Source organism: Indicator indicator (assembly GCF_027791375.1).
Source record: "Indicator indicator isolate 239-I01 chromosome W unlocalized genomic scaffold, UM_Iind_1.1 iindW_random_scaffold_48, whole genome shotgun sequence".
NCBI classification, from domain to species: Eukaryota; Metazoa; Chordata; class Aves; order Piciformes; family Indicatoridae; genus Indicator; species Indicator indicator.
The window spans coordinates 377,576-392,164 of NW_026539062.1; the positions used below are offsets into that span (position 1 = coordinate 377,576).

The 14,589-nt window shown below is 42.9% G+C and overlaps 1 protein-coding gene across 1 annotated transcript in view; it reads left to right on the top strand.

The window, feature by feature from the left end:
* The window catches only part of LOC128979898 (zinc finger SWIM domain-containing protein 6-like), a 276,472-nt gene extending 262,271 nt beyond the window's left edge, over positions 1-14,201 (top strand). The window contains exons 13-14 of the mRNA XM_054398296.1: positions 8,392-8,473; positions 13,339-14,201. Of these exons, the coding sequence (XP_054254271.1) occupies positions 8,392-8,473; positions 13,339-14,201 (945 nt within the window). The remainder of the gene's footprint in view (positions 1-8,391; positions 8,474-13,338) is intronic.
* The last annotated feature ends 388 nt before the right edge of the window (positions 14,202-14,589 follow it).

A 14,589-nucleotide genomic window follows, 5' to 3' on the forward strand; every position in this document is an offset into this window, starting at 1 on the left:
GTGTATTTGCTTCTGACCCTCTGTAGCCAAGATTCCAGAAACCAAGTGGGCGTCCTCGTGTCTCTCCTGGAGTTCTTTGCCATAAGCACTAGGCTGGACCATTGTCACTCACGGCCGTGTACAGAATGTTCTTAATGTCTGGACCAGTTCGGACAGATCCCAGACCCATCGCTTGGACTACCTCTCGCTTTATCTGGTCAAAGGCTGCTTGTTGCTCAGGACCCCACTGGAAACTGTTTCTCTTTCGAGTCACATCATAGAGAGGTTTCACAATCTGACTGTCTCCAGAAATGTGCAGTCTTCAAAATCCCACTATGCCTAAGAAACGTAGAGTTTCTTTCTTGTTGATGGGATTTGCCATGGTGGAGACTCTATTTATCACATCCATTGGAATGTGACGGCGACCATCTTGCCACCGCACTTCCAGAAACTGGATTTCTCTGGCAGGTCCTTTCACCTTGTTTCACTTGATAGCAAATCAAGCTTGCAAGAGAATGCCAATGATTTTGTTACCTTTCTCAAAGACTTCTTCAGCAGTTTCACCCCAGACGATGATGTCATCGATGAACTGAATGTGTTCTGGAGCTCCACCTTTCTCCAAAGCATCATGGATCACTGCATGACAGATGGTTGAACTGTGAATCCACCCCTGGGGCAAACGATTGAATGTGTATTGTATGCCTCTCCAGGTGAAGGCAAACTGAGATCTGCATTCCTCTGCTATGGGAATAGAGAAGAAAGCATTACAATGTCTGTGGTAGCATACCAGTTGGCCTCCTTGTATTCCAGCTCATATTGGAGTTCCATCATGTCTGGTACAGCTGCACTCATGGGTGGAGTTACTTCATTCAAGGCATGGAAATCAACTGTCAGACGCCACTCTCCATTCTGCTTTCTCACAGGCCAGATTGGACTGTTGAAAGGTGAATGAGTTTTGCTGATGACCTTCTGACTCTCCAACTGACGAATCAAGTTTTGAATGGGCACCAAAGAGTCACGGTTACTTCTGTATTGTCTGTGATGCACAGTTTGAGAAGCAACCGGCAGCTTTACATCCTCTATCTCATGATGTCCCACAACTGCATATTCATCTGAAAGCTCAGGTCTAATAGACAACTTCAATTTTCCTCCATCAATTTCTACAGTTGCTATTCCAAAAGCCCATTTGTAACCCTTAGGGTCTTTGAAACACCCTTCTCTCAGAAAGTCAATTCCCAAAATACAAGGTGCATTAGGTCCTGTTACAATAGTATGTTTCTTCCACTGCTTCCCAGTTAAACTTATGTCAACCTCTATCTTAAACAACTCTTGAGATCCACCAGTGATTCCCTGAATAGTTATAGCTTCTCCCCCTTGATAATTTGATGGTATTATGGTGCACTGAGCTCCTGTGTCAACCAAGGCCCTGTACTTCTGAAATTTTGAAGTGCCAGGCCACTGGATGTACACATCCCAATAGATTCTGTTATCTCCATTATCCCTTACCTCCCCCTGAAGGAAGGCAGGGCACCCCTAATGGTGGGGATTACCTCCACATGTACAGCTGGCACAACGTCCAGCACCAGAATTAGAATGACTGTTGGAGCTATCAGAGTTGTTTTGGGAAACTGAGGAAGTGACAGCTACCCTTCTGGCATTGTTACCTTGGGATCTGCCACTCTGCAGCTCCCGTAACCACTTGAAAAGATCACAAGTTGGTTGACCATCCTATCTGTTCATGTTCTCACCAAACTGATCACGCAGCGTTATCCGCATACTGCCACGAATTGCCTCTGCTGTCTGTTTTGGTTTGACCTGTTTTGGAATGGCCTTCTTGGAGGATGTCTATTCCTGACAGCTGAAACTTGTATCCATCTGGAGGAAGAGGAATCAGCATCATCCCCCTTCATCAAGTTGCATATGGAGGTTTTAAGTTCCACTTTCAGCTCTTTCATGCAATTCTCCATCTTTCCAGTCAGAGTTTCAATGGCTGAAACCAAAGAAGTACGTGCGAGACTATCCTCCAGTTGCCTCATTTGGTCAGTGAAATGGTGAACAGTAGGAGGCACTCCACTATAATTTCTTCCCACAATTCTGCTTGCCAGAATAGTAGCATAATTAGGAGGACCAAGCTTAATGAGCGTTTTGGCAAGGCTTGTTCCAACAGGGATTTCATCAGGATTCAGTGTCTTCTGATTTCCATACATCACTTCTCTCACAGCAAACTCTTTCAGATGCTTGATTCCCTCATCTATTGTGGTCCAAAGCTTAGGGTTCCATGGTAAATCATCTCTGCTAAGGTACCTCATAAGGACTGCCAGTAGGAGGCGTGCCCACAGAGAAACTTTACCAATGCACTTGCCTAGATGCCTGTCTGTGCTGGTATCCTTTGAGAGCATCCCCAACTGGGAGGCCGACTTGTCTCCTACCACCTAGGGTGGAGCTCCCATATCAAAACACCTGGCTAGCCAAGATACGACTGGCTCAGTGTAATCCTTCCTCACATGCCTAATTTCCTGTCTGGGTGCATTAGCTGACTGTATATCATCCTCCTCCTCCTCCTCCTCCTCATCATCATCATCTTGAGGTCGCTGTCCCCATACTCCTACTGTAATCCTCTGTGCAGTTTCCTGGAGTTCAGAGGCACTTCCAGCAGTTGCTAATTTACCAGGGTCAACATCCTGACCTACATCTCCATCATCCATGTGTGATCTCAAGCGGTCTGCCAGAGTTTTAAGGCTAACCTTCTCTTCCCCATTAGAAGGATCTTTCTTAACAGAGGGACCCTGAGCAGAAGGACCCTCACCTCCTTCTGCACCATCTGCACCTTCTCCTGCAGCTCCTTTGCACTTTCTGGTGATAGTAGCAACCAAATTTACTGGGTTAGTTTTCACATTCACAGTAGAATCAGCAGGAGCAGAGGGATTCGATGCAGGGTCAGCAGGTGTGCTTTGAGACCCTGCAGCTGCTGCTGCATCCATATTGGCAGCAGAGGGAGGAGGAGGAGACTGTGCCTTGTTAATGGTGTCTGCCTGCGCAGCTGTGTCTGCCTGTGCCGAATCTGCCAGTGCCTCATTAATGGCGTCTGCCTGAGTAGTCACGGCTGTTATCTCAGATTCTGGCACGCTTCCCAGGCCTTCTGGCACAGATTCTGCAGCTACTGCTGCTGGCTCTGAGTCAAGGCTATGGGCAGCTTTCTCACAAACCTTAACTGTGATTTCCTGGACACTGTAATCAGAATCAGAACCTAATTCCTGTGGTGGTTTGAAACTGTCTTTTTAATTTTTCCTTGCAAAGTTCAGAACAGAGAAAGTGAAAGAATGTAAATAAGTCACTATTGGGTGTAAGAAAGCAAAATAGTGATTGTTCTAAACACTTCCATTGGATAGATAGAAATGTTTAAGAACTATTACCCAAAACAAAGTAGGCACTCTGCACATTCTGCGTTCGGCAGTGGGGGCAGTTGCTGGGCTGTCTGGTTGCTGTTTCTTCTTCTCTTCTGGCTGAAGATAACACACTGACCTTGGCAGCTAAGTTAACAACTTTCTGCTCTAACTAAACTCTGCTTCTCTGTCTAGGGGGGTCTGGGGGGAAGCTCCTGGGAGAGAGAGAGGCCCCTTTGGGAGGGTCCCCTTGGGGGGAAGCAAAGGGAGATCGGTTGTGCTTCTCTGTTGATTGTATATATTTGTGAATGTTGTGAATTTTGTATATTTGTACATATTCATTGCATTTCATTGTAGATTTTAGACTCTGCTTGTAAATACAGCTTTTCATTTGCTTCCAGACTGAGCTAGCCTGGTTATTGTCGGTGGGGGGGGAATTTCAGCTCACACCAACACAATTCCAAATCTCTCTGAGCTTTGCTATGTTTCCTCTTACGTCTATGCAGGTTGCAAGAGTAAGTAGCTTTATGTCTTTCTTGATACAGTGCTATCAGCAGCCATATGATTATTACAACAAGAACTAGATTCAAGATTAGCATAAAAACCGATTTAGGATTCCACTGGTTCACATAATCCTCTGCAAGAGGAATAGCAAACTCAAACGCTTCTGCTGGCAGGTTTATAGTTGAGTTACCATATCTCCCTAGCCCAATAAGACCACAACAGAAATCAACAACATTTAGTAACTTGTTCTTAACCCAAAGAAACGACTTATATGCCACATATCTCACAATCTTGTCTATCATGGAGGAAATGGCCCATCTGTAGACAATTGCACTGATAACAGAGGAAATAAAATTACTCAGAATCCAAAACAGCTTCATTTTGCTTCCTAATCTGAGCAGAAATAAATCATACAAGCAATCGCCCCACGTTGGGTGCCAAAAATAAAAAAAATGTGTCAGTGTGAGCTGAAATTCCCCCCCCACGGACAATAACCAGGATAGCTCAGTCTGGAAGCAAATGAAAAGCTGTATTTACAAGCAGAATCTATAATCTATGATGAAATGCAATGAATATGTACAAATATACAAAATTCACAACATTTACATATATATACAATCAACAGAAAAGCACAATCAAGTTCCCTTTGCTTCCCCCCAAAGGGGACCTTTCCCAAGGGGCCTCTCTCCCAGGGGCCTCCTGCACCAGACCCCCCTGGCAGAAAGCAGTTCGTTAGGTGAAAAAAAAGCTGGAATTGGGGAGATTCAGGCTGGAAGTGAGGAAGAAGTTCTTCACCATGGGAGTGGTGAGAGCCTGGAATGGGTTGTCCAGGGAGGTGGTTGGGGCCCCATCCCTGGAGGTGTTTAAGGCCAGGCTGGATGAGGCTCAGGCCAGCCTGATCTAGTGTGAGGTACCCCTGCCCATGGCAGGGGGGTTGGAACTAGATGATCTTTGTGGTCCCTTCCAACCCTGACTGATTCTTTGATTCTATGATTCTGTGAACACAAAGAGGCTGTTAACTTAGCTCGCCAAGGTCAGTGTGTTATCTCCCACCAGAAGAGAAGAAGAAACATCAGCCAGACAGCCCAGCAAGTTGCCCCGACTGTGCCTTCTTTGTTTTGAGTAGTAGTTCTTAAGCATTTCTATCTCTCCAATGGAAGTGTTTAGAACAATCATATTTTTGCTTTCTTACACCCAGTGGTGTCTTATTTACACTCTTTAGCTTTCTCTGCTTGAAGTTTGAGAAGAAAAATTAAAGAGACAGTTTCAAACCATCATACCTGCATAGATGCCTGTCTATTTGAGTGTCCTTCACGAGAGTTCCCAGCTGCGAGGCTGACTTGTCACCTACCACTAAAGCAGGAGCACCTATGTCATAGCATCTCCCTAACCAGCTCAGGATTGGCGCAGTATCTCCTCTAATGCAATCCTTTCTTACATGCCTAATCTCCTGCCTGGGTACATTAGCTGACTGTATGTCATCCTTATCATCATCATCATCTTCCTCATCTTCTTGAACCTGCTGTCCCCATGCTGCTATTGCAAGCCTCCGTGCGATTTCCTTAAGTTCAGAGGCACCTCCAATAGTTCCTAGTTTACCAGGACTCATATCTTGTCCTGCATCTCCTCCATCCATGGGTGGCCTCATAAAATCAGCTAGATTTCTAAGGCTAACCTTTTCTTCCTCATCAGAAACATCCTTTTTGACAGTGGGTCCCTGGTCAGCAGAAGGACCCTGTTCAGAAGGATCCTGATCTCCTTCTGCACCTCCTTCTGTAGGCTCCTTGCATTTACTCTTTTCAGTCAAGGCTGCAATTAAATTCACTGGTGCTGCTTTTAAATTTTCAGCAGGATTGGCAGAAGCAGAGGGATTTTGCACAGAAACGGCAGGTGCCCTTTGAGATCCTGCCACTGCAAGGGGCGGAAATGTCTGCGCCTGGTTAATGGCTGCTGCCTGTGTAGCTGCTGTCGCCATTTTAGGTGCTGGTAAGGTTTCCACAGCTGCTCTGGGCTGTGGTTGCCCCCCCGCTGGCATAGCACCAAAGCTGCCACTCACACTGTTCAGAGCCACTCTCCCATTAACTCCTGCTTGCCTACACTTTCCTGTAACCTCAGCCTCTCCTTCTTTTGTGTCCTCCTCACCACTGGAACTGCCTGAATTAGACTCACACCTCTTACGTCTGCTCCTCCACCTAGACACATGGCCGCCAGCTGCACGTCTCTCTCTATACAATGCTATCAGCAGGCATACTATTATTATCACCAATAGCAAAAGTAGGCACAGCAAATACATCATTTTAGGGTCCCATTTACTCAGATAGCTCTCTGTAACAGGAATGGTGAATTCATAAATTTCAGCAGGAAGAGTCACAGTTGAGTTACTATAACCTCCTAATCCAATAAAACTGAGGCAGTAATCACCGAATCTCTTTAACTTGTATTTAAACCAAAGGAATAGCTTATATGCTAAATAGCGACCAATCTTATCTATCATCATAGCAACACACCATCTATAAATCACAACAGTCAAAACAGAATATATGACATGCCACAGAACCCAAAGCAGCTTCATTTTGCTTCCTAATCTGAGCGGAAATCAATCAGTCAAGCAATTGCCCCATGTTGGAATGGTGCCAATTATTTTGTTGTAATGTGGTGGGTTGAAATTATCCCCAACATTAACTTCACCAGACTAACCCAGTTTGGAAGCAAATGAAGCTATATTTACAAGCGACACTAAAATCTACAATGGAATGCAATGAATATATACAAATATACAGTATTTACGATATTTACAAGTATTTACAATATTTACAAGTATTTACAATTAGCAGAAACAGCACAAAAACCTTCCTGGTCAAAGCCAGGAAAGCTGGCTCTCTGCCTTCTCCCCCCCCACCCCCCCACCCCCTCCCTCATCCAAAGGGAAGAAAGAGAGGAGAAGCAGACCTTGCCAAGGTCAGTACCACGATGCAGAGACGAGACAAAGCTTGATGCAAGCAAGGTGTCAGTTTATTGTACAAAGCTTTTCCTTTATATAGGTTAACATAATATCAGAAGGCAGCTTGTAATTGGTCATTAGTATGCCCAAATGACAGCTGTAAATTCGTGATTGGCTACAGAGAGAAAGTATCACACTAATGCATATATTTTTCCAAGGCTTAAACAAACGTCAGGCAAGAGATAAAGGATTCTACAATTCTGCATCTTCGATGTTACAACTTTTACTGAGTTCCTGTTATCAGGTCCCTGCATAACTCCCTTAGGTCACAGTGACCATTAGGAGTCACCTATCTGTGTTTTTCTTTCTACACAGCTGCATTCTGTTCCCAAGGTTTACAACCCACCAGGGTTAAAGCATCTCCTTCTATCAGTAAAGCAGTGTCTGGGATTCTGGTCCCTAAATCAATTCCTTCAGGTCAGCAAGGTTGTTATCTCCCAGCATAGAAGGCAAGAAGAGAAGAAAACACCCAGCTAGACTGCTGGACAGAAGAGACAAGAGAATACCATAGTATGATGAGAGTGATCAGGCATTGGAATAGGCTGCCCAGGGAGGTGGTGTAGTCATCATCCCTTGAGGTGTTCAAGAAACGTGTGGACATGACACTTCAGGACATGGTTTAAAGGCCATGGTGGTCTTAGGTGGATGGTTGGACTCGATCTTAGAGGACTTTTCCAACCGAAACGATTCTATGATTCTATGATCACTGATATTGTAATAGGAAAACTACTTGCTTGCTTTATCTGTGGGGTCTGTCCAGTTAGCTGAAACAAGCTTTCATGCTATTTCCATGCAGTGTTTGTTTTACTGCATAAACAGATTTGCCCACATTTTGCAACATAGTCAATAACTGCAAATGATGTAAAATATGGGTACTGCAATCAGAGCTTAAAGTCTTTTTTCTACGATTCTGATGGTTTTACAATGGGACTCCTTGTTCAGAGATAGAAATCATCGCTATGACTTGCTAATAATATCTGGATATATCTGGAAGTATGTGTATATCTTTGCAGCATAAGCAGCCGGTCAAATCACAGTACACTCTAACTCCTGTTTATATTGTTGAAGCCAATGTAAAAAAATGCAGATGGGGGAAAAATTGTATGGGCTAGTTTGCTCAACAAGAGTTGACACATTTCCACTTTAAAGACTAACATACATAGAGATAGAAGACACAATATAATTTAATTTGAATAACTGGTAATTGGTTGGGCTTTTTTGTTGATTTAGAGGGGACTTTTTTCTTGTTGTTTTTTTTTTTTTGTCCCCAAATAAAAGAGCTTCTTCTCTAGCCTTGAAGGACCTGCAGTTAGAATTACTCTCTATATGCTTTTCTAAGATAGTTGAGCAGTATTTGTCAAGTCTTTTGACATATCAGCTAAGAAGAGGTAACAGAATGGATAGGGCAAGAGGCTGCTATTTTGAACCTCATTACATTTGAGTAACTTAAATCTTTACTTGTTGGTATATTGTCATGGTTTTACAATAGAATTAATTCATATTTTGTTTGTGGTGTTTTAACAGGTGATGCGGATGACACTGTCAACACTGAATTGGCGACGTCGGGAAATGGTGAGGTGGTTGGTAACATGTGCAACAGAAATAGGTATGTTCTGAGATGCTTCTCAAGGGGTCCTGCCTTTTTGTCAGATAATCTCAAAGAGCTTGATCTTGTTTGTCAACATCCAGTCTCTACAAACATCTCCCACTTTCTTTTAATTTATAAAATTCCTTTGGTTAGAATCATAGAATCATAGAATTGTTTCAGTTGGAAATGACCTTCAAGAGCTTTGAGTCCAGCCATCGACCTAACACCACCATGGCAATTAAACTGTGTCCCAAAGTGCCATGTCTACATGTTTTTTGTACACTTCCAGAGACAGTGACTCTACCACCTCCCTGGACAGCCTATTCAAATGCCTGACCACCCTTTCAGTAAATTTTTCCTAATATCCAATCTAAACCTCCCCTGGCACAATTTAGGTCCATTTCCTCTTGTTCTATCACTTGATACTAGGGAGAAGAGACTGATCCCCACCTCACTACAACCTCCTTTCAGGTAGTTGTAGAGAGCAATGAGGTTTCCCCTCAGCCTCCTCTTCTCCAGACTAAACAATCCCAGTTCCCTCAGCTGCTCCTCATAAGGCTTATTCTCTAGACCCTTCTTTGGACACACTCCAGCAACTCAATGTCCTTCTTGTAGTGAGGGGCACAAAACTGAACACAGTATTCGAGGTGCAAGCCTCACCACTGTACAGGGGGCATGATTACTCCTGCTGGCCACACTATTTTAGATACAGGCAAGGGTGCTGTTGGCCCTCTTGGCCATCTGGGCACACTGCTGGCTCATGTTCAGCCAGCTGTCAACCAGCACCCCCAGGTCCTTTTCTGCTGAGCAACTTTCTATCCACTTTCCCCCAAGTTTGTACTGTTACACAGGGTTGTTGTGACTGTGATGGTTTTAAAGACTGTCTTTTCAATTTTTCTTCACAAAGTTAAAGCGGAGAAGGTTAGAGAATGTAAATAAATCACTGTTGGGTGTAAGAAAGCAAAATAACGATTATTCTAAACACTTCCATTGGAGAGAGAGAAATGTTTAAGAACCACTACTCAAAACAAGGTTGGGGTAGTCTGAGTCTGAGTTCGCAGCTTGTTGGGCTGTCTGGCTGCTGCTTCTTCTTTTCTGGCTGAAGATAACACACTGACCTTGACAAGCTAAGTCTAACAACCTCTCTGCTTCTTAACTCTCTGCCTTCTGCCAGGGGGATCTGGGGAGATTCCTTCTGGCTGGGAAGGGGGAGGCCCCCTGGGAAGGCCCCTTTGGGGGAAGCAAAGGGAGCTTGGTTGTGCTTTTCTGTTGATTGTATATATATGTAAATGTGAATAGTGTATATTTGTATATATTCATTGCATCTCATCATAGATTGCAGATTTGCTTGTAAATACAGCTTTCATTCGCTTCCAGACTGAGCTAGCCTGGTTATTGTCGATGGGGGGGGGGATTTCAGCTCTCACACTGTTACAGTGACCCAAGTGCAGGACCCAGCACTTGGCCTTGTTAAACCTCATATAATTGACCTCAGCCCATCAATTCAGCCTGTCCTGATCCCTTTGCAGACCCTTTCTACCCTCAGGGAGATCACACACACACCCCCCCCCCCCCCTATTTAGTGTCATCTGCTAAGTTACTGAGGGTGAACTCAATTCCCTTTTCCAGATCGTTGATAAAAGATACTAAAGAGAATTGGTCCCAATACTGAGCACTGGGGAACACCACTTGTGACCAGCCGCCAACTGGGTTAAACTCCATTTACTACCACTCTTTGGGCCTGACCATCCAGACAGTTTTTAACCCAGCAAATTAATTGGTAATCATGAATGGCAGTGATGAGTGGCTTTTTGTGAATGTAATAGAATAAGCATAGACTAAATGAGACAATAGTTGATTAATGCAGTATGACTTCTTTCCCCTGCAAGGTAGAGACATGCATTACCTCATGGTACCCCAGATTTCCCCATATCCCCTCCATGTTGCGTTTGGGTTTGAGGCTGCAGCAGAGAAAATACTCATGATTGTGGGTTATTACACTATGCTACAACTATTCTTGCTCTGAAAAGTAAGGCTCCAAAATACTAGTGAGAGCACTATCTCTGGTCAACTGTGAGGAACGAAACCAGAAAACAGGTGAATGAAATACTGAGGATGCCTCCCACTGTGTGGCAGATAAGATCTCATAAAGGGGTTCTCATTGCTTGTTGTTTGCTTGCTTGGTTTGTTTTTTTAATCCTCTAGGTAAATCCAAGCTTAGGGTACATCTTTGTTATGTGGCTATGACATTGTGCAAGCTTCCAGTCTGCACTGAAAAGCAAACCAAGCACTAATACACACACCCATCCTTAACCACATATGATGAAAAAAAAAAGTGGAAGCAGAACTAGCCTCATACTTATAGGACAGCAGTGGGAGAATGGTGTATTCATCAGAACATTATATTTATTTCTGGACTTTGCCATAAATTTCTTGTGTGTCTTGATGAGGCATCCCTTAGCTTCTGTATTCCAGTTTATCATCTGCAAGATGAGGATACAGAATCTGAAAGTGAAGATGAGGGAATTAGAAACTGAAAACTCTGTAGCCGTGAAGAAAAAAAATAAAAATTAGCAGCTGTAGTAGTGAGAACAATATAAGTACTATGATAAAGGAACATTTTTAATTGTCACTAAAGGTATTTTTGGAAAATATGCTTCCCTACTATACTCATACATCTGAGTTGGATTGTATCACATAGATGTTTCTTGAGTTTCAGAACTTCAAAGGATTGCTGATGCTTATTCTCTGGATTAGTTTATTCTTATCTTTATGCTTAAAAGGGAAATTAATGTTGTAAGTAGCATGGGAAAATATAGCCTGACTTTGTATGCCCTCAGTCAAAAAATGGTTTGCATCTGCAAATTTTCATGCAATGCTCTTGTTTTATTGCTTTTATATCTTTGATAAGGCTATCTTGCAGATATTAGTGCCTGGGTATTATTTTGTGCAGTTACATATTGGCAAATAAAATGCTGATTTTAATAGTGCTTTAAATTAGTTTATAGATTCTAATAGAACCATCCCATAAATAACCTTTAATGTCATGCAAAGTACTCTTGAGACTTAATAAATTTGATAACAGAAGGAATATCTTTATTTAAATGAGGATCTGGTATTTTCTGACTATGACGAATTTTTGCACAAGTGAAAAGAGTACACAGGAAACAATTCTACAGAGAAAAGGACCTCTGGATATGGTTTAGGTGGACTCACAGATGTGTGTGAACTGCTTCTAGCAATAAGAAGTGTATTAGTTTGGGTTAAATTAACGAGGTGGGAATTATAAAATATAGTTATTTTTATTTTCCCAAAAACCCCACCCCAAAACTATGTACAAAACTGATAAAATTATTTACAGGTTCTATTCGGTTGTGAATTCTTCCAGGATGCTTATGGCAATTTTGACACAATGTAGAGAGTTCAGAGACTGGAAAAAGCTATGACACAAATAGCTTCACCCACTTATAAACCAAAAGCCAACCAATAACCCTTAGGAAGATTTGAGCAGGCTGGTTTACTCACGAGGATTAGAGTAGGAATTTGGAGATGGTCCCTAGCTCGCTCTCTCTGCTGACAGGCTCCAGAAACTGTCGGTTTGTAATCCGATTCGAGGCTCAGGCTTTATCCCAGGGCTCTGGACCAGACACTCGAAGCAAGGCAGGACACTCGAGACAACAAGGCTTGAAGTGAGGCGAGGTTTCAGCAGATTTGAGCAAGGCTTGAGCAAGGCTTGAGCATGCCTTCAACAAGCAAAAGCAAGGCAGATTTGAGTGAGGAGGATCTGAGCAAGGCCCGTAGGCTACCTAGCCACTTGTATATATACAAAATGCCAGAGGTCGCTTGGTCCAATGGGGCACTAAAGCTAACATGTAGCCGCCCAATGGAAAGTGTTCTGCCAGGCTATGACCATAAAAGGCAGAGGCCAGGACCTCGTATCTGGGGAAGCTTACGTGCTCTGACCCCAGATGGGCATCTTGTTTACCAGATAGGCAAGGTCATGTCCCCTTTGTTCCTTTTCCCGCGTTGCCCTGTTTCTGTGGCGGGAAGGAGGGGAGAGAAAGGACCTGTCTAGATAACTTAAGGCCTGTCTGGATTTGTACTCGACATGTGTCATGGCCTTACCACCACAGAAGGCACTCTAGCTGACTATAAGATTCATTTTATGGAACCCATTAGTCACTGTTTCCCCCTTCTTCCCCCTCCACCACATGCACGTGCCATGAAATAAATGATACTATGGAAAATATTTATTTCGGATAATATCCAGTATTGCATATTGCTTGGAATATTTCCCTAATAATGATTTTGCTATTCAGGTGCATATGAATTTGATACAAGATATATCTGAAAAGCCTTTTGGGAGGGGGTGGGGATTAGGTTTTTGTTGTTTGGGTTTTTTTAAGGCGTGCTTAGTATTCAATACCATGATGTTTTATTAAATGAGATATTTATCATGGTTTCATATTCTTTTGTGCATGTGCTGTACCTTGAGATGCATATTGAGAAAAGGAGCTAAAATTGCCTTTTAAGTGTTCTGTTTGAGGGCTGCTTTTGGGTCATGTGATGAGACCACATGAGCTAGAACTTATCCAAATTGTCTAAGATAGCAAGTAAAATATCTCAGTTGTCACAACAGAAGATTAAAGCATATCTTTCCGGCTTTTTTGTTATTATCTGCATTTCGGTGATTGCTATACTTCGCACATTATCCTTTGGTTTAATGTCCTTTTCCATCCATGTTATCTGTTTTAGCCCTTCCTGCTGAAGCACATCTTGGATGTACTGGCAACCTCTTAGACTTTGAAAATGTAATCTTTTGATGAACATTTGTATTTGCTAGGTTTTATCAGTTGTGGCTAATCCTTTCTTTGTCTCCCCAGGTGTTTATGCACTGGATAGTATCATGCAAAACTGGTTTACACTTTTCACACCAACAGAAGCCACTAGTATTGTTGCTACAACAGTGATGTCCAACAGCACCATTGTCCATCTACATCTGGACTGCCATCAGCAGGAGAAGCTGGCCAGCAGTGCTAGGATGCTTGCTCTACAGTGTGCTGTGAAGGATCCTCAAAACTGTGCCCTCTCTGCACTGACCTTATGTGAAAAGGATCACATAGCTTTTGAGACCGCTTACCAAATTGTTCTAGATGCTGCTACAACCAGCATGAGCTACTCACAGCTTTTTACAATAGCACGATACATGGAGCACCGTGGTTACCCTATGCGGGCCTACAAACTGGCCACTTTGGCCATGACACATCTCAACCTGAGTTACAATCAGGATACACATCCTGCCATTAATGATGTTCTGTGGGCATGTACACTCAGCCACTCCCTTGGGAAAAATGAGCTAGCAGCTATAATACCTCTGGTGGTCAAAAGCATCAAATGTGCAACAGTACTATCAGATATTTTGCGAAGGTGTACTTTGACCACCCCTGGCATGGTGGGACTTCATGGAAGGAGGAACTCTGGTAAGCTCATGTCACTGGACAAAGCTCCTTTAAGACAACTCTTGGATGCCACAATTGGAGCCTATATTAATACAACTCATTCACGTCTCACTCACATCAGTCCACGACACTATAGTGAGTTTATAGAGTTCCTCAGCAAGGCCCGAGAAAGCTTCTTAATGGCTCATGATGGACACATCCAGTTTACACAATTTATTGACAACCTAAAACAAATCTACAAAGGCAAAAAGAAACTGATGATGTTGGTTCGTGAGCGATTTGGTTGATGAAAATGCGTGAAGGGAGATGGAGGGGTGGTTCATTTTTACTTGACCCTGCCTTTGTATCCTTTTGAACTTAAAGCAACAGAGCCACACCGGTATTATATGTGTATAGTTATATTGAGTTTGCAAACTAAACTATCATGTTGTGAAAGTTTGTGTGTTTAATTTTTTTTTTCTTTTTTCTGTTTTGTGTGAGAGAGAGGTTAAAAAAGGTTTGGTTCACACTGAGTATATGTTGTTGAGTGGCAAAAGCCCACATCACTCTCCTTTCTGTATGTTCACATCCTCAAAAACAAACATATATTGCAATGGCTTTAAAAACCAAACAAAACACCTCTATCCTGTGACAAGTACCTCAGATGGATTCAGCTTTACTCCTTTCTAACTCATT